General features: G+C 40.9%; 1 protein-coding gene across 4 annotated transcripts in view; it reads left to right on the forward strand.

Moving 5' to 3' along the window:
* LOC135215389 (sorting and assembly machinery component 50 homolog) overlaps positions 1-24480 on the forward strand; it is a 562240-nt gene that overhangs the window by 249425 nt on the left and 288335 nt on the right. For all 4 annotated transcript variants that reach the window (XM_064249976.1, XM_064249977.1, XM_064249978.1 and 1 more), the window contains one exon: positions 8333-8434. In XM_064249976.1, the coding sequence (XP_064106046.1) occupies positions 8333-8434 (102 nt within the window). The remainder of the gene's footprint in view (positions 1-8332; positions 8435-24480) is intronic.

Below are 24480 nucleotides of genomic sequence, written 5' to 3' on the forward strand. Positions count from 1 at the left end.
CTAGACCAGTTAAACTGCGCCCTGACCAGTCAAACGGCGCCGTAATCCTGCAATGGCACAATAAGTAAAATTATATCTATGCAGTATAGTACTATGGAATTTACTGTAAAGTAGTAGTGTACAGTATATTATAGTATTATAAATACTATAAAGTGAAAAAAGCCCAGCTTTAATCCTTTGGGTGTCTAGAGTATGTAAAGATAAAATAAGGTTTTATAAGTAGAGTGTACATGTAGCTGTAGTGTTCAAGTTACGATAATTCGTCTTACAATAATCCGATTTTATGAGAGACCAAATTACAATAGCCAACTGTATCCCATCTTCTAGTTACATAAGTTCAAAAACAGCAAAAGAAAATTATGAAAGTATGGTTTTAACGTTATACTCATTGCGTAAATGTGTACAGCCATGAACAAACCAAACGAGAAACGACATTTTTTTTTTTTTTTTTTTTTTTTAAACAGTTAAACGCCGACTGGGCGTATTTTACGTCGACATTTTTTGTCTCTTGGGTGCCGACTGGACGTATTTTACGTCGACATACAAAAGTTTTTTAAAAATTTGCTGAAAGATACTTTTAGGCCTACCAGCCAAAAACTCTTGAATCACGCGCCTTGGGGGATGCTGGGGATTCACGGATCAATGTGTTGTTTTGTTTACAATCGTTACACAGGCGCTCAAGCGCAAATTTCTTTCTTGCCGCACTAAAAAGTATCTGTGACACATCTCGGAAATTATTTTGTCACTTTGACATAATTTTTGTACCATTTTAAATTAGCCGTTACATGGAGTATTATATATGTAAATGTGCGTATTTTTATGTAGAATACAACAAAAAAATACTCATGATTGTAGCTTTTATCAGTTTTGAGATATTTTCATATAAATAACAATAAAGTGCCAAAATTTCAACCTTCGGTCAAATTTGACTCTACCGAAATGGTCGAAAAACGCAATTGTAAGCTAAAACTCTTATATTTTAGTAATATTGAATCATTTACCTTAATTTTGCAACTAATTGGAAGTCTCTAGCACAATATTTTGATTTATGGTGAATTTATGAAAAAACTTTTTCCTTACGTCCGCGCTGTAACTCTCCCGAAAAAAATCATACATACGATTGTGGTAATGTTTGCACCATTTTAAATTAGCCGTTACATAAAGTTTTATATATGAAAATGTGCGCAATTTCATGCACAATACAGCTAAAAACAACCCATGGTTGTAGCTTTTATCAATTTTGAAATACTTTCATATAAAAAATGATAAGTGACAAATTTTCAAATTTTTGGTCAACTTTGACTCTACCGATAAGTGACAAATTTTCAAATTTTCGGTCAACTTTGACTCTACCGAAATGGTCGAAAAACGCAATTGTAAGCTAAAACGCTTATATTCTAGTAATATTCAAGCATTTACCTTCATTTTGCAACAAATTGGAAGTCTCTAGCACAATATTTCGATTTATGGTGAATTTATGAAAAAAATAACATTTTCTTTACGTCCGCAACGGTAACTCTTCCGAAAAATCACACGTGCGATTGTGGTAATGTTTGCACCATTTTAAATTAGCCGTTACATAAAGTTTTATATATGAAAATGTGCGTAATTTCATGTAGAATACAACTAAAAATAATTGAATGTTGTAGCTTTTCTCATTTTTAAAATATTTGCATATAAATCACGATAAATAGAAAAAAAAACGCAATTGTAAGCTAAAACTCTTACAGTCTAGTAATATTCAGTCATTTATCTTCATCTTGAAACAAATTCGAAGTCTCTAGCACAATATTTAGATTTATGGTGAATTTAAAAAAAAATCTTTCCTTCCCTCCGCACGCGGATTCTCCGCCACAAATCTCCGAAATGTGTACGTACCATTCTCGGAATATTTGCTCCGTTTCATATTAGGCATTTCATAGAGTTTTATATATGAAAATGTGCGCAATTTTATGTAGAATAACACAAAAAATATTTGAAGGTTGTAGCTTTTCTTATTTCTGAAATAATTGCATATAAAAAAAATATATATATAAATTTAAAAAGACGTTCGGTCAACTTTAACTCGTCAGATATGGTCGAAACTGCAATTGTAAGCTAATACTCTTACAGATAGTAATATTCAATCATTTGTCCTTCATTTTGAAAGAAATTGGAAGTCTCTAGGACAATATTTTTAGATTTATGGTGAATTTTTGAAAAAAATATTTGTTTATGTCCGGGCGTTACAAATTCATGCATTATTTTGTGATAATATTTTCTCTGTGTTGCTTTTATCATTTTACAATGTGTTATATACCAAAATGATTGCAATTTAGTGGACATTACAACGAAAAAAAAGTAACTTGTTACCTTTAACCGTTTTGCGCACAGCCGATTTGAATACCATTTCTGATGGTTGCATACTAAACTTCAGGCAATGACAAAAAAAAAGGAGCCAAAAATGAACTCTTAATCTTGAAAACTAAGCACGCTGTGATTTTTTGAAAAAAATATTTTTTCCGCTTCCGCGCTCACTCTGAAACACCTCCGGCACACAGGAGACAATTTTTTTTTTACCGCTTCGGCGTAAGAGGGTTAAGTACAACCGAATTCGATAACATCGTTTGGCTTGTATTTCAATCATCGTACTATAGTACACTATTACCGTATTGTTATAAATGACATTGTATAGAATAGAACTGAGATATCATAATACCCTATACGTAATACATTTTCATACACATTTTAAACATAAAAGCATGAATATTTATAAAATTGACACATCGATCGCTAAATTTGCTCTTTTTTTAACTCAATATTTTCGGAAGAGCAGCATTTTCAGAAGAGCAGCCGACGGTGTCTTACAAAAATGAACATGAAGAAACATCCTATTCGATAATGTGAAGGGCAGTTTCAAAAGCTGCCTTTGTATCATATTTCTGTGCAGAAATAAAAATACCCTTTACATAATACATTTTCATTTTCATGCACATTTTAAACATAAAAGCATGAACATATATAAATCGACACATCCATAGCTAAATTTGCACTCATTTAACTTGATATTTTCAGCATAGAACAGCATCAGAGGCATATATTTTACCCTAATACCTATGTAATAACTCTCTATACATTTTTTAATATAATTTGCATAACCTTTATGGGCTGAACGGTATTTCTACAAATATATGTATCGTTAGACATAACGGCGCTAGCGGCGCTGTTGACCAAAAATTGTGCCATAAAAATACCTCAAAATGCCTTATTTTTTTAATGAATATTTTTGACAACAGCTGTAAAACCGATTCGCCGCTGAGCGATTGCGCTGTTAACCGCTGGCCGCCTGTAGTCTTAAAATGCTCAACTCAATTCATCATGGAGGAATGCGGTTGTGTATAGGAGGATTTAAATCGTCTCCCACCGAGAGCATGCTTGTTGATGCTGGTGAGGTGCCCCTAGATCTTCATTACAAGGTCTGCTGGTTCAGAGGTGGTATAGATTCCAGAGGATACCTAAGTCTTTAACCAGTATTTGTATGAGAAAGGAAAGGTATTGGCAGTTTTATGAAAATCACCCCAAGCAACCTCATCCATTTGCTTTTAGAGTAAATGTTATTGTCAGTGTACTAAACGCCCCAAAGATTAAGATTCTACCAGCAAAATATTCAGTTAGTCCCCCATGGAACTTTCCAGAGGTAAAATTTTGTAAATATTTTAATTTTACCAAGACAGAATTGTCCAGTGAGGCCATGCGGTCAATATTTTTAGAACACTCCTTGCAACATGATAACTCCAATGCAGTTTTCACGGATGGCTTAAAGTCAGATGCTGGCGTCGGCTTTGGTGTAGCCTTCCCTGATATAGAAAGAAGCAGTAGGTTATCATCTGTTGCATCGATTTTTACAGCAGGATTATATGCAATTTTAAAGGCTTTAAAGGAAGTTTTAATTCAGAAGGAAAATAATTTTATCATATATTGTGACTCAAGAAGTGTTCTTCAGTCACTGGAATCTTTTAACTTTTTAAATCCTCTGATTTTAGATATATTGGAATGGCTGCTTTTACTGAAAAGAAGAGGGAAAGAAGTAAAGTTCTGTTGGGTGCATTCCCATGTTGGGATGGTTGGGACTGAGAAAGCTGACCAACTTGCAAAGTCGGCAGTCAGCTTCCGAGAACCCACAAGATGCCTACTACCATATCGGGATTTATATCCTCTAGTAGGTCAGAGAATTAAAAAATGTTGGCAGTCCCAGTTGGAGGATATTTTAACCAATCAAAAAATGCACAGTATCACGTTATCAGTGTCCCCTTGGTCATATCCTTATATACGTACCAAGGAAACAGGAAATGATGTTGTGCAGATTGAGGATTGGATATACACGACTCACTCATGGATTCTTGATGTCCCGTGAAAATCCTCTGTTTTGCGAGAACTGTACTGTGCCCTTGACTGTGAAACATTTGCTGATTGAATGTCCCAGATTTAGGAATTTGAGACATAGGTTCCTGTCTTGGGGATGTGATAGAGAAGGTAATTTTAGTGTAGCCACAATTCTTGGAAAGGATTGTAATATAGAGCAGTTATATATCTTTATGTAGAAGGCGGACCTCCTCAACAAAATTTAGGTTATACATAGATTGTCTATGTAAGAATTTATATTTTTGAACATATATTTATATGCATCTATTTTTAGATGTTTTTATATAAATTTTATTTTAAATTAATTTTTTTCTATTTAAAATTTATTTCGGTGTCAATAACCTAGATGTTGTGATGCCAGGTTTAATAGACACAATCAATCAATCAATCCTTATGAAGCTCTTTGAGGATGAGAGCAACTTTGCTATCAAAAATCAAGTTTTGACATAGGAAAAACCTATTTTGGTAGTTGATGTTGAGTCCTCAAAATCCTCCCACTTCCCTGGTGAAAAGACGGGTTTTGGGTTTGGCATCATCATACATTGACCAACAGAAAGGAATGGTGTCTTAGTCGGATTTTGGTAGTATGTAAACAATATGATGGTGCATGTGCGCACAACCACTTCATCTTCTTGCCGTTTTGACGTAGTAGGAAAACTGAGTACAGTAGTACCTCGAGATACGAAATTAATCCGTTCCGAGGTGCCCTTCGTATCATGAGTTTTTCGTATCTTGGACCACATTTTACATGTAAAATGGCTAATCCGTTCCAAGCCCTCCAAAAACACCCCAGTAAATTTCATAATAAACCTAAATTGACCTATAAACAATGAAATACTACAACAATTTGGACCATTCAATACCTAAATTAATAACAAAATGCAAAATAACCTGTAAATAAAGTGTATTAGTGTACATGGTATACAAGAAATACTGTACGTAAAATGTGGAAGCTTACCTTTCGAGTGAGGCTATCTCCGAAAGTGGCAGCAGAGGAGGAGGACAAACGGCAGAATACGTACACTTAACTTTATGAAACATAAAAAAATGTCAGAAAAACAAACTAAACTGTACAAAACACATTAACAAAACTGTAGCACTTACCTTTACAAAAAACTTAAAATAAAATTTATTTTGTCTTTTTTTGATTTTTACATTTCTTTTTACTTTTTTATACTTTACTTAATTTCAATTTCTTCACCACCGAATGGATGCCAGTTCGTTTCCGGAATTTTTCGAACCACCCATGAGAAGCATTGAACTCCGGGGTTGCCGTTGATGTCCCCTCTCCGCCGTCGTCTTCGGCTTGGGCAATCAAATCACCGAAAATAGTGCTGGCCTTCTGGCAGATTGCCGTCTCGGTTATCGTATCGCCATCGATTTCTTTGCCCTCAATCCATACAAGAAGCAGCCTTTCCATTTCATTATGCACATGGCTCCTCTTGTTGGACAAAATAGTCACGCCCTTGGAAGGTGTAGCTGCTTTGATGGCTTCCTTCTGCTTAAGGATGGTGCCTATCGTCGACGGATTTCAGCCGTATTTCTTAGTGATCACACTCAACCGCAAGCCAGCTTCATACTTTTTTTGTCTCCATAGAAAGCATTCTCTTCTTTCTGTGAACTTCAGCAACTTTCTCGGGACCCATGACTATACTGTACGTAATTAAGTTATGTAGTATGTATACTAATTAGGTTCTCACACAATACGATAAAGTAGTACAACGAAATCACTAACGAATTTACGTTACTAAACAAAATCGTTGGACCAAACGAATGCCGCGTGCATACGATGAAGATTCTGGTACGAAGTGGCCGGGGTAGGCACGCCACCATGTACGTATAAGATGCATAATGGGAGGGATGCTGTCCAATAGGAGAGAAGGATCTCATGGTAGTGGCTAGCATCAGGAACCAATGGGAGAGCAGGAGGATGGTGGCGAGTCTACTAGAACTAAGATGGCGGCGCGCGGCGCGAGTTTCAAAATTGTTATCGGGCGAATCTCGGACTTTCAGAAACCTTTCGTATCTTGAAAACTTTTTGTATGTAGAGCCGTTAAATTTTTCGCATTGGCTTTCGTATCTCGAGTTTTTCGTAAGTTGAGCCTTTCGTATCTCGAGGTACCACTGTACTAGTATTCGCTGAGGATAATAGAAAGTGTCCTGTTATCCCGAGTCCATTTTTACTCTATCATGTGTTATAATGTTTATCATTAAAACACATACCCGGCCATAAGACCAGTTAAGAGAATTCTTTGACATTAGTCTGGTTGCCATTGAGCTCTGGATAGACTATTGAAAGGGTACTCCCTTGAGGACTCAACACTGACTACGAAAAATAAGTTTTCATACGTCAAAACCTGTTTTATTGGCTAGAATCCAAGATCAACTTTTAAACACGAGCAAATTTTTGTGATAGAATCGGCTGACAAAATATTTAATCTCACCAATGATGATAAATAAAGTATACTGTAAAGGCAGTCCCCGGTCATCGGCAGGGTTCTGTTCTCGGAGAGGTGCTGATCAGTGAAAACTGCCATTAACCCCTTCTTTACCAGGTGGGTGAGCAGAATGTAAACATTGCGTTCGCTGCCGAACTGAATCTCTCGGTAGTGACTCCAGTTTGGAGGGGTGCCGATCGTAAAAATATTTGCCAAAAATACACTAATCAAGACAGGCTAATGAAATTATCAGGTATTATTACCACTATAATAACGCATATTCTCTGTTAGTTTTATCATCCTACAGGGAAAATAAATTATTTTATGAAAAAAAATGTGAAACTCAGTGTCCCTTGTACAAGGGACACTGGTGGTCGGTGAGAAAACTAGTCTTGAATAGAAATTCGGTCTTACAGAATGTTGGTATATCGCACCTGGAACATGCACATAAAGTATTATCAAAATAGAACAGTAAATAAGCACGTAATAACAAAAAAAGAGCAAAAACTAAAGCGAAAGCCCCGCCAATAAATATGGAAATCGCAAATTTTATAGTATATCTTTCAAAAATTGGTCGATGTCATTTTCTACGTTTTCTAAGATTAGTTTCATCACAGAAAACAACTTTAGGGGCATCAGGGGTATCTAAACTAATTTTTCAAGTTTCTTGTCCTCAGAAAAAATAGCTTTTTTGCTTTTTCTCTGGTTTGGTTTTTTATATATAAAGTTACTATAAGGCTTTATTTTTACCTTCATTTATCTGGTGTTCATATCTTTTATTTGTAAAATGTAATAAGTGAATAAATAAATAAATACGTAAATGATGATACAACTGGATTTATACTTGGGGTAGAAGTTATTACATGTTTTACGCTTGTCTGGTTTTTGTGATTTTTTGTTGAGACGCAGTTCATCTGTCACCTACACACTACTATAAGCAGTAATAATATCTTTTTGGGTTCATCATACGTCTGGCATCGTTTCATACTGTTTATTTTGCTCCAAACTCTTCAAACCGAAATTACAGAATGATTGGAAGTCCCTATCTGAAAAGAGGAATTTTGGTGGTACTATGCGTACCACCTTTATGCACCCGGTGCGGTGTAGTAGACTTGAATGGTGGTACCCACCTACCTCCAAACAAACTTTCGGTAATGAAGAGGTTAACTGAAACTTGGTGATTGAAACTGCCATTAACCGAAACTTGGTGATTGATGGTGCCATAAGCGCCATTATGGCACCTCTGATAGGTATGATATGGCGCGAGAAGTCATGATTAGCATCTTATGATGTCGATAACTGGAACTCGACCCGTTACGGCGCCATGAATTGCTGATTTTATGGTGCTAGACAGACGCCCTAAGCCCAGATTGCCAATACTGAGGTCTGCCAATAACCAGGGACTATCTTGCAGTTTGAATTCTTAAAAAACCTAATTTTGGTTACTGATGAATACCGTTTGCTTTATAATGACGTGTCTTATTTCTTTTCAGGCTAGGGTCCAGCGTGTTCACGTGGATGGGTTAGGTCGCACCAAGGATGACATTGTTATAAACACAGTAAGAGATGTCTTCACTGCCAGGGACTTTCAGTCTGTAAGTTTGTATCTTTTGTAAAAAGAATTTTTGTTGTCTCTGGAAAGTTGAATGACTATATAGTTGTTGCAGCTCATAGAGCCCTACTGAACTGGCTTCATCATACATTATTTTAAATACACTGATATGTGGCATACAGTCATTATGCTACTTTTATTTAATCCGATTTCAATTTGGATTAGCAAATCATTTTGATGGCTGATGAGTGAATAAATGACAAAGATGACTTTCAGCGCCTTGTTTTTTAAGTATGCTTATGAAACTGTAAATTGTGTTACTAACAGAGGCAGTCCCTGGTTATCAGGGCACTCGGTTATTGGCAATCCGGTTTTATGGCGCTTGTATATCGCCATAAAATTGGCAATTTATGGTGCCATAACGGGCCGAGTTTCGGTCATTGGCACCATAAGGCACCAATAATAGTATGATGCTATAACATACCTAGCAGAGGCACCATAAGGTGTTTATGGTGCACCATAAGGTGTTTATGGCGCACCATAAGGGTGCTTATGGTGGCATAAATCGCTGAGTTTTGGGTAATGGAGATTTTGCTTATCAGCACACCCCTGGGAATGGAACCCCCCCTGATAACTGGGGACTGCCTCCATAATGTAGTATATGATATAAATTGAATATTTTGATACCAGTGTTAAGTTAAAAAGATGGGTAAATTATGGATAGCCTGTGGCCCTTTTTTTTTTTTTTTTTTTTTTTTTTTGTTTTTTTTTTTTTTTTTTTTTGCGCATCATTTATGATCTCAATATATTAGTGTTTATTAAATAGGGGGATTGTCAAATCCGGTAGAGTTATTTTGAATATTCTTTATTACTACTTCATTACTTATCTTACAATTTCTCTCTCTCTCTCTCTCTCTCTTTCTCAATGTTTTGCCCAGATCTGCCAGGGCATGATCACAGCGATGGTTGCTGTAGGACTGAATCTTGTTGATGAGTCCTCCTTATCCAGGCAGTCCCTGGTTATTGGCGGACTCGGTTATTGGCAATCCGGTTTTATGGGCTTATCTAGCACCATAAAATCAGCAATTTGTGGTGCCGTAACGGGCTGAGTTCCAGTTGTTGGCGCCAATAACTGGTTATCGGCACCATAAATCGCCGATTTTCGGTTAATGGCAGTTTTCGCTTAATGGCCACACCCATGAGAACAGAACCCCCATCAATAACTGGGGACTGTCTGTATTGTGGTCATGTGAGTGCTCACAGGTGCTCCCACAGGACCCAGTGATGGGTGTTCAGGTATTCAATGGCTGGCGGCCAGGCGGTGTGAGGATCAAAAACGCTCGAGTCGCACTGATCTTCTCAAGTGTGTGCTGTCTCCGGGAGCAGTGTTTTCATTGGCTGCGACCGTGTTGATGTCACTCCTGGTATTACCGTTTCATCTTCAATGTTGGTCCCTTCCTGGGCATTGGTGTTATCCTCTGGAAGGTGGGCATTGGGCCTTCCTCACACAGGTGGGCAGCAGGAACGGTTCTTTTGTCGTATTCAGGACACTCACACAGAATTAGATTGAGTTTCTCAAATGCTGGTTAACAACAGCTACCTGAACATAATTTTTAGCAGGGAGATAAAGAAAGCCTTGAACGAATAGTATGTGGCGGACGAAGAGAATAAGGAGAATCCCCCCTCTAAGGATATATACCTTTTCTACAAGTCCTTCATGCACCATGGATGCATGGAAGAAGAGAGGTGTATTAGACAGATCGTCAAGGAGAACGTCTCCCCTGTGGAGGAAGGGAAGGGGCTCTCCTCTCGCTGGTAATATGTATAGTACTACAAGAACCCCAGTACAAGAGACCTGGTTATGAGGAGTAACCCTGCTCCACCTACAGGAGATCCCCTGAAGCAGAATAATGTCGTTTACCTGTACACATGCCCTGTCCAAGGATGTCATGGAGTCTTTTTTGGTAAACAGCACATCAAGTGAGAGAATATAGTCAGAAACATCAAAATAATTGGAAGAGCCCCTGATCAGTGACGCCTATGCCTCCTTGAAGTGTTATTCATCCAGGAGCAGAAACCCATCCTGACTAAGATGCAAGAACTCTTCCTGCTGCCTACCTGTGTGAGGAAGACCCAGTTTCCCCCCCCCCCCCCCTCCCCCCCCCCCCCCCCCCCTCTCTCTCTCTCTCTCTCTCTCTCTCTCTCTCTCTCTCTCTCTCTCTCTCTCTCTCTCTCTCTCTCTCTCCAGAGGATAACATCAGTGCCCAGGAAGGGAGCAACATTGAAGAAGATGCTGGTAAAACCAAGATGATGTCACCATGGTCCTAGCCAATGAAAACGCAGCTCCCAGTGACAGCACACACCTAAGAAGATCAGTGCGGTTCGGGCAATTTCGATGCTCACACCAGCTGGCAGCCAGTTAATGAATACCCAGACACCCCTCATTGGGTCCTGCGGGAGAACCTTTGAGCTCTTGCATGACCACTGTATAAGAAAGACTCACCAACAAGATTCAGTCCTACGGCAACCATCACTGTGATAATGCCCTAACAGATCTGAGCAAAATGTCATGAGAGAGAGAGAGAGAGAGAGAGAGAGAGAGAGAGAGAGAGAGAGAGAGAGAGAGAGAGAGAGCACAAATTGTAATATAGGTAATAGAAGTAGTAATAAAGAAGATCCAAAATGACTCTACTGGATTTGACGATCCGCCTTTGGCACATTGCTTCCCAGTTTTTTGAGCAACACCGAAAAAATCCTTGATAAGGAAAATAGAGAAGACTATATAAAATTAATGGAGCTGAAGCAGCAATCCTTTTCAACAAGACATGTTTGATAGAGGGTCTACTCCTGAAATATGTTATTAAATAAGAAACATTTAAAACATTACTATGCACAAAAATATGTGAATACAATAACAGTTTTGAAGTAGGAAAATGCTAATTTTCATAAATTTATGATTTGGAAATTTTCTATTTTTAAAGATAGCTGTATCTTGATGCCATCAAGTGCATCAGCATGACTGTCTAGTTCACCTGTTCTCCACCAGGTGTTTCAAATGTTTAGCTCTTGTCAAAGATTTTTTTATAAAAATTTATATAATATAATTTATAATGAATCTCACCTATGATTTAGGATGAATCTCACCTGCCATTATAGATAGTTGATTCCCACAATGAAAATAAGATGGTGGGTAATGCAGCAAGACAAAAGTCCACCCAGCCAAGCAAGCTATGAGCTTCTTACATCAACCCCCTGATCCCAATCCCTTGACAAGGTGGGGAGCCTAGGGATCCTCTGCAGGGAGCATGCTTTTACACCTGCTCTCTCTGCAACAGATTCAACTGAACATCGGGACCTGTAACTCCTGTACTCCTCCTACTCCTCCTATGAATTGTCATCTCCCACTTTCATTGATGAACTTGGCATGATATTGGATTATGGAATTCACTGCTATTTTAAGTTGATGGGGTTAGAGCTGGACACCATGCCGCTCCACGCGTAAAACTAGAGTACCCAACATGGTCAAGCAAGGGGGAAATTTTTATGTTGGGCCATGTCATCGATGCTGGGTCCAATCTTGACAGACTGACAACCCTTAAAGGCACTATGTATGGGTATGGTGTATATCCAGGTAAGGATCCCATGGCTGTTGTCACTGTAGGTAACAGTACAGGCAGTCCCTGATTATCGGCGGGGGTTCAGTTTTCGGTGGGGTGTATTAGACAGATCGTCAAGGAGAACGTCTCCCCTGTGGAGGAAGGGAAGGGGCTCTCGCTGGTAATATGTTATTTTCATGATAAAATAAATTTTTGAACATACTCACCTGGTAGTTATATATATAGCTTACGTCCCTGACGTCACGGCAAAAATTCAAAACTCGCGGCAATCGCTGATTGCGTAGTCAGGTACCGTTCCAACTATTCCTCAGATCTTCCATGCCCATAGTCTCTAGAGGGGAGGAGGGTGGGAATTTAATTATACATAACTACCAGGTGAGTATGTTCAAAAATTTATTTTATCATGCAAATAACATTTTCAAACATCTAACTCACCTGGTAGTTATATATATAGCTGATTGACACCTTTGGTGGGGGGTCAGAGACAGCTATCATCGTTGGAACTGACATAAGAGTTAATCAAAACAAACTTACGGGTTCGTACCTGTTAAGGAAGCTGACTTTAATGATATCCTGATTCATTATGTCTGCTTTCCAGCGATCCACTCAGGGGGCTGAAGACCTCTTGGAGACTGTCAACCGGTTAAACCTCTATGTGACTAGACTCCCTACAATACCCTTGTTCCGGGCGCTACCAAGGAACAAGTTGACCACCTGACTAAGGATCAGTGATTGTGGGAGACTGCGTCCAGTCTCCACAAACAACCACAAAATACCAATAGTCCCAAGGTAAGAACAAGGGTATTGGGTTATGGGATTTCAGGGGTAGACCCTTGTCCCATTACTGGATGAGCTGCTACGAACTGTCCCAACGCTACGGTAGCAGTCTTCATACAGAGTTTGCACTTGCCCAAGATAGTGCGTCGCAACCACTGATTTGCTTCTCCAAAAGGTTGCGTCCAGGATATTTTGAAGGGATCTATTCTGATTAAAAGCTACAGAGGTTGCTACGGCCCTAACCTCATGAGTCTTCACTTTTCAGTAGCCTGAGATCCACTTCATTACATGCTGAATGTGCTTCCTTGATTAAATGCCTTATAAAAAAAGATAGCACATTCTTTGACATTTGCAGAGAGGGCTTTCTGAAAGAACACTAAAGTCCCTCTGAATGGGCACATAAATGCTTCGTTCTTTCCAGGTAATGCCTCAGGGCCCTTACCGGACAAAGAACTCTCTCTACTTCCTTACCTGAGAGATCCGACAGGTTTGGAATCTAGAACTATTTGGTCCAGAGCTGAGAAGGGCATTCGTTCTTCATTAGAAAACCCAGCTGTAGAGAGCAGATAGCATTGCCCTGTCTGAAACCTACAGCTTTGCTGAAGGCGTTTCACTGACTTTTCGCTGTTGCTAGACCTTAAAACTAAGAAGAGAGTTTTTCATGGTGAGGTCCTTAAATATGTTTCCTATAAAGGTTCGAACCTATCACTCATGAGAAACTTCAGGACTACGTCCAGATTCCATGCTGGAGGGGACTGTAGTCTCGCCATAGTAATGTTGAAGGATCTGAGAAGGTCTTGGAGATCTTTATATTCAGACATGTTTAAGTTCCTGTCATTGAAGACATCTGTGAACCTGGTTATGTATCGCTTAATGGTTGAGGTTGTAACGTTACGACTTCTCTTAAAGTCTGCAGCGAAGAGTCTCTTATTCTCCCATCCTATTGCAGCGAAGATTCTTCTTCTTGCCAATGGATAAGACATAAGACAGCGACACTCCATGGGGGTGTCCATGGTATGGATACTGGGACAATCTATTAGGATTAAGTAATGATTGTTCTGGAACAACCTACTAAGTCCACAGCGTAGACCGTTAACTGACTCGGGCGCTCTGACAGCTGCCAATTGACTGTGTTGTGAGGCAAGTTGTCTAAGCATCCGAGAAAGTCACGTGATCTTTGCCTTTTAAAGGGTTATGCCGAGAGACCATACAAATTGTCTATTTTTTTACACTGATGCTGGACGGCGAGGTGGTGAATCTCTTAACAAAGTGATGATTCTCTTAAGGCATGTGCCCAATAGGCGAAAGTCAATTGCCTTCTAGAGACCGAGGTCCTTAATGGCAAGATATTCTCATAGTAGTTGAATCTCAGCTAAGAAGAAAACAACACTATGTTTCATTGAAGACTAAGGTGGAAAGTGTATGCAACCTACGTCTTCACAGCCGAATCGAGAGAAGGATTCTCAAGATTCTGAACCTGTGCTTACAAAGGACTGAAAACGCTAATAGCTATTTCATTGTTGTAAGTTGTTGTTGTAATGAAAGCATGGCGATTTCCAATAATGAAAAACACAGGGAAGTACTACTTCTCGTGGGCTGATCATATGGAAGTAGATCTGGCAGGTCGGGGAGCAGGCTATGTCTTCCGTATATATCTGTCAATTCGGGGTGAACAATGAACAATTGCACCCCTCCGAATGCAGGATATTATAAAGACAAACTCAGATGTCTGAAGAAAACATTCTGCATTCTCGCAATGCGATGCAGTGGGAGACTAGTAAAGACTTCTGTTACCGTGCGGTAAACATAAAGATGAAAAAGTCTAGAATATAATATCTCTGTTGAAAGTTCTCGCAATATCCAAGGGGATGCAGAAGATGTCATTCATATATGCGAGAATCCTTGTTAATCAGAGACCTAAGCCCGATATTGTTGGACAGAGAAAAAATTCGGTAGTCCATGATTGTAGGGGAGAGAGACATAACCCGAACGTGCATCACGGAGAGCCAGCTAGTACTGGGGTGTCTTCTGCAGTACCCTACTCAGTTAGTTCTTGCTCTCTAGCTATCCTAAGTTGCCAGGAATCCGGAATGCGTTCGGCTAGAATAATCGGGCATTAAAAAAGGGATCTCTTATGCTTGAGCAATTATATTTAAACGAAATGAATTTCGGTAAATACAAAAAACTGAGGTGGTGGTGTCATGACCATACCATTAGTATCTTAAAAATCAAAACTGGTAACTCCTGGGATGCAGACACTCCCGAGTTGCAGTTTTATTAGGATATTAGTCTCGCGGTCACAAACCGTAGAATTAACTACGGTATGCGACTACCCCCCAGACAATTTAACTGCTTAACAGAATCATGTCTCGAGGCTAATATACGACGTATATTTGTAGATTTCTGTACAACGACTTCCATCCTAAATTCTTTTCCCTTCGAGGAATGAGAATAAGGATTGGAAATCTAAACCCTTCCTTCTCTAGCCAAGAGAGTGAAGGAGAAGTCTTCCCTTAAGGAAAGCTTCAAAAGTGAAAAACAGAAAACCCCAAGACGAAAATTCAAGCCAAACTGGATGTTCGCTTTTGTATTCCAGGGTTGGTCGTCTACTGAGAGATATTCTTTACTTCAGTAGCAATTCTTCTTGCAAACGCTAGAAATTCCAGGAATTCGAGCATTCAGCGAGGTACCCGATTATCGTAAAAGCAATTATCGGAGATTGTCGATATTAAGTCCTGCAGAGAAAGAAGCCGCTAGTTCGTTCGACCCGTCTAGAAGAGCTTTGTCAATGCAAGACATCAGGTGAACAAGCTCTTCTGTATCAGCAGACTTGAAGGTTTCTATTTTCTTCCCCAAAGATCACAGAATCCAGTCTAAGAAAAATTAAATACCTCGAAAGCTCTAAAAAACCCTTTGAGGAGGTGGTCCATTTCAGAGGTAACCAAAAAACCTTCGTCTTTCCCATGGCCGTCCGACTAGAAGAGTCCACAAGACTCGAGAAGTCCCCTTGGGAAGACGCGGGAACTCCCAGACCGAGAGCCTCTCCAGTATCATACCAGATGCTAGATCTGGATGCTAATCTGGCCGGAGGAAATGAGAAAGCTGTCTTTCCTTGGTCTCTCTTCGTATATACCCCTTCTTTCCTAATTTTCAACGCTCTCTTCAGAGAGCGTAATAACACCATTTTTGTAAAGTCTGACTTCTCAGTTGCCTTCTCTCGAGTGAACTCTGAAGGTGGGGAATGAGGGGCAGCTGGAACAAAGTTTTCCGGAAAAAGTTCCGTGAAAACTTTTATAAGTCTTTTCAAGCCTGACAAAGGCTGTAGATCTCTCTGATTCTCTTTGTCAGAAAAGTCTTTCATCGGACGAGAAGGAGAGGGAGGGGGGTCATCCTTCCCTTCTTCTGATCGACCCATAACCGACGTAGTGATGTCATGCTTCGTCGGTGCTTCCGAAGAATCTTCTTGACGCCTGCCAGTGTCCTGGCGTCGAGAATCCTGACTCTCGGCTTCCTGGTGTAGAACTTCATGACATTTGGCGTCCTGCTGTTCAAATACTTGACGTTTGGCGTCTTGGCGTCCAGCCTCTTGACGCCTGGCGTCCAGCTGGCTTCCAGAATCTTGACGCCTGGCATCCTGAGTCCAGAATCTTGACGCCTGGCGTCCTGGCGTCCAGCCCCTTGACGCCTGTCGTCCTGGCGTCCAGCTGGCTTCCAGAATCTTGACGCCTGGCGTCCTGGAGTCCAGAATCTTGATGCCTGGCGTCCAGAATCTCGACGCCCGACGTCCTGGCATCCAGGTTATTGACGCCCGGCGTCCTGTTGCTCAGAATATTGACGTCTGTCGTCTAGGTGCTGAAAAAACCTTGACGCACTACGTCCTGGCGTCCAGCTTTTAGAGACATGACGTCCTGGCGTTCAGGCTCTTGACGCTCAGCGTCCTGGTGTCCAGCATGTTGACGTCTGTCGTCTAGGTGTTGAGAACCTTGATGTTTTAAGTCCTGGCGTCCAGCATTTCGTCCCAGCTTTTGACGTATGCTGTCTTGCTTGTAGCAGGCTGATAAGACTGCATTAACGAGGAGAGCTTCTGCTGCAAATCTTGCAGTATGGAAATTTGCGGTCCAGCGATCCACCCAGGGGGCTGAAGACCGATTTGGGTAATGCTTCCTGCTGCTGGGGACAGACTGGGGAAGCCACAACATTAATATCACTCTCTTCATCCTGTTCGGCTTTCATCCTGTTCGGCTAGAGGCGAATGTCCTGAAGACGAATGCCAAACCACAGGAGGAGCTGGAGAATGAACTGAAGGCATCCAATCGTCCGATACTTCCTTTCCTCCTATCAAAGACGACGGCCGCCTGTGCGACATCTTGCGTCTTAGTTTGGTAGGAGAGCAAGCATCGAAGTCGAAAGGGGAGCGGTCAGGAGTTACAACAAGCACCGAAAGTCTCCCTTCGTCAGATACTTCCTTACCTCCTGCCAAAGGTGACGGCCGCCTGTGCGACATCTTGCGTCTTATATTGGCAGGAGAGCAAGTATCCGAAAACAAAGAGATCCGGAGTTACAGCCTACAATTCTCAACGCTTGGCGTCTTGGCGTCCAGCCTATGAAGCCTAGCGTCCAGCCTCGTCTGATTACTGCGTCGTCAGAAGACGGATAAAACACTTTAACCTCGCCTTTCCAATGGCGAGGGTGAGCGTAGTGGGGATCGTCAACAGGTACGCTCGAGGGGACGGCTGCTCGGGAGCTAAAGCCTCTCGCCTCCCTTCGTCGGTCAACTTTCCTTCTCACAGGGGTTGGTGAGTTTGGAAGAGGTCTAGGACTAGGAGCATGACAGGTCCAAGAGGTCGCACCCTCCACTGCACTTACACTTGCATTGATTTTAACACTGTAACTTGTGATTTTAAGATCTCTCACATTCGACCATGATTTCTCCCTTTACTAAGGGCTTGAATGATTGTTATCATGTCCTCTAAAGTTGGACAAACACCTGTGTCAGTAGGGGGAATAGGAACTATTACTACGGAAGCAGGATCAATATGATCACTTGAATATTTATAGGAGAGCGAGACATACTACTCTTCGCTCTCGTGATCTTATTATTATTTTCAAGCTTTCGCACATAGCAATAATATCCAGTCACATTCAGGTAAAAGAAAACATTTTTCCACATATCATCCAACTCACCACTCTTGCCTCTTACGACTAATCTTAACTGATATAGATAGAATAAGGATCTATTGAGGTTTTAGCAAGCCGAGAATTATATCCTCTCACCCACATTCTTACTCTCGAAGCAGAGTCAGACATTGTTTGGAAAATGCAAAAGAGAGATCAAGGATAAGCAAGAGTCAAAGCAATAATATTCTAAATCAAACATTATCATCATCATCATTCATTATGATCCATCATCATTATTAAGATGATCCACATGTACCCAACAAGCGAAAGCCAAAGCCAAAGTGTACTTCCCCAAATAACTGAAGAAACAGGGGCCAAGTGAGCGAAATTCCAACAATGTCACCGATGCGACGGCAGGGAAGATCTGAGGAATAGTTGGAACGGTTCTACGTACCTGGGTAGAGGGTGCACAGGTGGTGCACCTGACTACCCAATCGGCGATTGCCGCGAGTTTTGAATTTCTGCCGTGACGTCAATGACGTAAGCTATATATATAACTACCAGGTGAGTTAGATGTTTGAAAATGTATAGTACTACAAGAAACCCAGTACAAGAGACCTGGTTATGAGGAATAACCCTGCCCCACCTACAGGAGATCCCCTGAAGCAGAATAATGTCGTTTACCTGTACACATGCCCTGTCCAAGGATGTCATGGAGTCTATTTTGGTAAACAGCACATCAAGTGAGAGAATATCGTCAGAAACATAAAAATAATTGGAAGAGCCCCTGATCAGTGATGCCTATGCCTCCTTGAAGTGTTATTCATCCAGGAGCAGAAACCCATCCTGAATAAGATGCAAGAACTCTTCCTGCTGCCTACCTGTGTGAGGAAGACCAGTCTCTCTCTCTCTTCTCTCTCTCTCTCTCTCTCTCTCTCTCTCTCTCTCTCTCTCTCCAGAGGATAACATCAGTGCCCAGGAAGGGAGCAACATTGAAGAAGATGCTGGTAAAACCAAGATGATGTCACCATGGTCCTAGCCAATGAAAACGCAGCTCCCAGTGACAGCACACACCTAAGAAGATCAGTGCGGTTCGGGCAATTTCGATGCTCACACCAGCTGGCAGCCAGTTAATGAATACCCAGACACCCCTCACTGGGTCCTGCGGGAGAACCTTTGAGCTCTTGCATGACCACTATATAAGAAAGACTCACCAACAAGATTCAGTCCTACGGCAACCATCACTGTGATAATGCCCTAACAGATCTGAGCGAAATGTCATGAGAGAGAGAGAGAGAGAGAGAGAGAGAGAGAGAGAGAGAGAGAGAGAGAGAGAGAGAGAGAGAGAGAGAACAAATTGTAATAAAAGTAATAGAAGTAGTAATAAAGAATATCCAAAATAACTCTACTGGATTTGACGATCCGCTTTGGCACATTGCTTCCCAGTTTGAGCAACACCGAAAAATCCTTGATAAGGAAAATAGAGAAGACTATATAAAATTAATGGAGCTGAAGCAGCAATCCTTTTCAACAAGAAATGTTTGATAGAGGGTCTACTCCTAAAATATGTTATTAAATAAGAAACAGATTTAAAACATTACTATGCACAAAAATATGTGAATACAATAACAGGTTTTGAAGTAGGAAAATGCTAATTTTCATAAATTTATGATTTGGAAATTTTCTATTTTTAAAGATAGCTGTATCTTGATGCCATCAAGTGCATCAGCATTCAAAATAAAAAAAGATTTATGTTTGACCCGGATGACTGTCTAGTTCACCTGTTCTCCACCAGGTGTTTCAAATGTTTAACTCTTGTCAAAGATTTTTTTATAAAAATTTATATATAATTTGTGATGAATCTTACCTATGATTTAGGATGAATCTCACCTGCCATTATAGGTAGTTGATTCCCACAATGAAAATAAGATGGTGGGTAATGCAGCAAGACAAAAGTCCTAATGGAATTACTATTCCCATACGGTATGTGTATTGAAATCTGTGATTTTCCAGTTCTGCGAGGCCGTGGATCAACCAAATTCTGGTATAATTGGGGACTGTACTGTATGTGTAATCCATGCATTCTTTGGATCTTGCATGATGATCCTGTCCACAGTTGACACACTTTGGTTCGCTGCATTTCCATTGTGTGGTATGTTCGGCAGATCCACAATAAGTGCACACCGGTTCATTTTGACAGTTCTTCTTTGTAAGCCCATATACTTACTGCAACTTTGACACTGTAGTGCTTTGATACATGGTCTTAACATTGTTTTGGCCTAAAATTTTAATTTTTTGAAGTAGACCTTTACCTTCAAATTTTATTATTGCTATCTCTACTAATTGTTTATGGCTATTTTACACTTTGTAGAACACATACGTATCTCACAATCCTGGACCTTTGGGTATCTCATTTTGATAGAATCTAATAGCATACTTTTTTCAATTGGTTCGTTGCTATTTTCAAGAAGTAAAACGGTACCATGAATGCTGTCATAGTAGTATTGTGTTTTTTTCACTTTTATATAATATTACATGTAGATTTTTCAAAAACAAATAGTCTTTGGACTGACATTTTGTTTATATAATATTACATCCATATTTTTCAAAAACAAATAGTATTTGGATAGACATTTTGTTGTGGCATCTAAAAGCCATGTCTACTCCTTTATTTGTCTGGATGACATTTCTGCCGTTGGAAGCTTAAGATGCCTAATTAATAAATAATTCTCTAATTCTAAATCTGAGGGAGTTGAAGTGAGTCAAGGTTGGGTCATGATGGTACTTGGGTTTTTTGAGTCTAGTAAATGGGATTATTGTTTTCATGCCACTCTTGACTTTTGTAATTTGAAATTTCCTTAGAACAGTTCATAACCATGCCAGAAGTTGAAGGGAGGTTTGATGTGTTCGCCATAAAACAAAAAATATAAATTTCACCCAGGATGAGGTCACACTCACCTGGGAGGCCCACCTTGGGCAAGGAGCAATACAGGAAGTCCACAGTTATCGGCAGACTAAGATAAAGGCAATCTGGTTTCATGGTGTTTGTCTAGCGCCATAAAATCAGCGATGTATGGTATCATGATGTGTCGAGTTCCAGTTAAATAAGAGTTATGGCACCATAATATCTAACTGAGGAGACATAGGAGCCATAAATCTCTGAGTTCCAGTTAATGGCGGTTTTCACTTATGAGCACCCCACCGAAAACTGAACCCCCGCCGATAATCAGGGACTGCCTGTACTGTTACCTACAGTGACAACAGCCATGGGATCCTTACCTGGATATACACCATACCCATACATAGTGCCTTTAAGGGTTGTCAGTCTGTCAAGATTGGACCCAGCATCGATGACATGGCCCAACATAAAAATTTCCCCTTGCTTGACCATGTTGGGTACTCTAGTTTTACGCGTGGAGCGGCATGGTGTCCAGCTCTAACCCCATCAATTTAAAATAGCAGTGAATTCCACCATTAATCCTAATATCATGCCAAGTTCATCAATGAAAGTGGGAGATGACAATTCATAGGAGGAGGAGGAGGAGTACAGGAGTTACAGGTCCCGATGTTCAGTTGAATCTGTTGCAGAGAGAGCAGGTGTAAAAGCATGCTCCCTGCAGAGGATCCCTAGGCTCCCTACCTTGTCAAGGGATTGGGATCAGGGGGTTGATGTAAGAAGCTCATAGCTTGCTTGGCTGGGTGGACTTTTGTCTTGCTGGGCATTACCCACCATCTTATTTTCATTGTGGGAATCAACTATCTATATGGCAGGTGAGATTCATCCACAAATCATAGTGAGATTCATTATAAATTATATTATATAAATTTTTATGAAAAAAAATCTTTGACAAGAGCTAAACATTTGAAACACCTGGTGGAGAACAGGTGAACTAGACAGTCATGCTGATGCACTTGATGGCATCAAGATACAGCTATCTTTAAAAATAGAAAATTTCCAAATCATAAATTTATGAAAATTAGCATTTTCCTACTTCAAAACTGTTATTGTATTCACATATTTTTGTGCATAGTAATGTTTTAATGTTTTCTTATTTAATAACATATTTCAGGAGTAGACCCTCATCATCATGTCTTGTTGAAAAGGATTGCTGCTTCAGCTCCATTAATTTTATATAGTCTTCTCTATTTTCCTTATCAAGGATTTTTCGGTGTTGCTCAAACTGGGAAGCAATGTGCCAAAGCGGATCGTCAAATCCAGTAGAGTCATTTTGGATCTTCTTTATTACTATTTCTTCTATTACCTATATTAACAATTTGTGCTCTCTCTCTCTCTCTTCTCACTCGGTCGTCCTCGTCTCTCGTCTCTCATCTCTCTCTCCTCCCTCTCACTGACATTTTGCTCAGATCTGGTGTTAGGGCATTATCACAGTGATGGTTGCCGTAGGACTGAATCTTGTTGGTGAGTCCGTCTTTCTTATACAGTGGTCATGCAAGAGCTCAAAGGTTCCTTCGTCCCGCAGGACCCAATGAGGGGTGGTCTGGGTATTCATTAACTTCTGGCTGCCAGCTGGTGTGAGCAATCGAAATTGCCCGAACCGCACTGATCTTCTTAGGTGTGTGCTGTCACTGGGAGCTGCGTTTTCATTGGCTAGGACCATGGTGACATCATCTTGGTTTTAGCCAGCATCTTCTTCAAATGTTGCTCCCTTCCTGGGCACTGATGTTATCCTCAGGAGAGAGAGAGAGAGAGAGAGAGAGACGATAGAGAGAGAGAGAGAGAGAGAGACGACGAGAAGAGAGAGAGGAAGAGAGGGAGGGGGGGGGGGGGGGGGAAACTGGGTCTTCCTCACACAGGTAGGCAGCAGGAAGAGTTCTTGCATCTTAGTCAGGATGGGTTTCTGCTCCTGGATGAATAACACTTCAAGGAGGCATAGGCGTCACTGATCAGGGGCTCTTCCAATTATTTTGATGTTTCTGACTATATTCTCTCACTTGATGTGCTGTTTACCAAAAAAGACTCCATGACATCCTTGGACAGGGCATGTGTACAGGTAAACGACATTATTCTGCTTCAGGGGATCTCCTGTAGGTGGGGCAGGGTTACTCCTCATAACCAGGTCTCTTGTACTGGGGTTCTTGTAGTACTATACATATTACCAGCGAGAGGAGAGCCCCTTCCCTTCCTCCACAGGGGAGACGTTCTCCTTGACTATCTGTCTAATACACCTCTCTTCTTCCATGCATCCATGGTGCATGAAGGACTTGTAGAAAAGGTATATATCCTTAGAGGGGGGATTCTCCTTATTCTCTTCGTCCGCCACATACTATTCGTTCAAGGCTTTCTTTATCTCCCTGCTAAAAATTATGTTCAGGTAGCTGTTGTTAACCAGCATTTGAGAAACTCAATCTAATTCTGTGTGAGTGTCCTGAATACGACAAAAGAACCGTTCCTGCTGCCCACCTGTGTGAGGAAGGCCCAATGCCCACCTTCCAGAGGATAACACCAATGCCCAGGAAGGGACCAACATTGAAGATGAAACTGGTAATACCAGGAGTGACATCACCACGGTCGCAGCCAATGAAAACACTGCTCCCGGGGAGGACAGCACACACTTGAGAAGATCAGTGCGCTCGAGCGTTTTTGATGCTCATTTTGGATATTCTTTATTACTACTTCTATTACTTTTATTACAATTTGTTTCTCTCTCTCTCTCTCTCTCTCTCTCTCTCTCTCTCTCTCTCTCTCTCTCTCTCTCTCTCTCCTCATCATGACATTTCGCTCAGATCTGTTAGGGCATTATCACAGTGATGGTTGCCGTTAGGACTGAATCTTGTTGGTGAGTCTTTCTTATACAGTGGTCATGAAAAAGCTCAAAGGTTCTCCCGCAGGACCCAGTGAGGGTGTCTGGGTATTCATTAACTGGCTGCCAGCTGGTGTGAGCATCGAAATTGCCCGAACCGCACTGATCTTCTTAGGTGTGTGCTGTCACTGGGAGCTGCGTTTTCATTGGCTAGGACCATGGTGACATCATCTTGGTTTTACCAGCATATTCAATGTTGCTCCCTTCCTGGGCACTGATGTTATCCTCTGGAGAGAGAGAGAGAGAGAGAGAGAGAGAGAGAGAGAGAGAGAGAGAGAGAGAGAGAGAGAGAGAGAGAGAGAGAGAGAGAGGGGGGGGGGGGGGAGGGGGGGGGGGGGAACTGGGTCTTCCTCACACAGGTAGGCAGCAGGAAGAGTTCTTGCATCTTATTCAGGATGGGTTTCTGCTCCTGGATGAATAACACTTCAAGGAGGCATAGGCGTCACTGAACAGGGGCTCTTCTTCCAATTATTTTGATGTTTCTGACTATATTCTCTCACTTGATGTGCTGTTTACCAAAATAGACTCCATGACATCCTTGGACAGGGCATGTGTACGAGGTAAACGACATTATTCTGCTTCAGGGATCTCCTGTAGGTGGGGCAGGGCAGGGTTACTCCTCATAACAGGTCTCTTGTACTGGGGTTCTTGTAGTACTATACATATTACCAGCGAGAGGAGAGCCCCTTCCCTTCCTCCACAGGGGAGACGTTCTCCTGACGATCTGTCTAATACACCTCTCTTCTTCCATGCAT

The sequence above is a fragment of the Macrobrachium nipponense genome, chromosome 5 (assembly GCF_015104395.2).
Source record: "Macrobrachium nipponense isolate FS-2020 chromosome 5, ASM1510439v2, whole genome shotgun sequence".
Classification (NCBI taxonomy): domain Eukaryota; kingdom Metazoa; phylum Arthropoda; class Malacostraca; order Decapoda; family Palaemonidae; genus Macrobrachium; species Macrobrachium nipponense.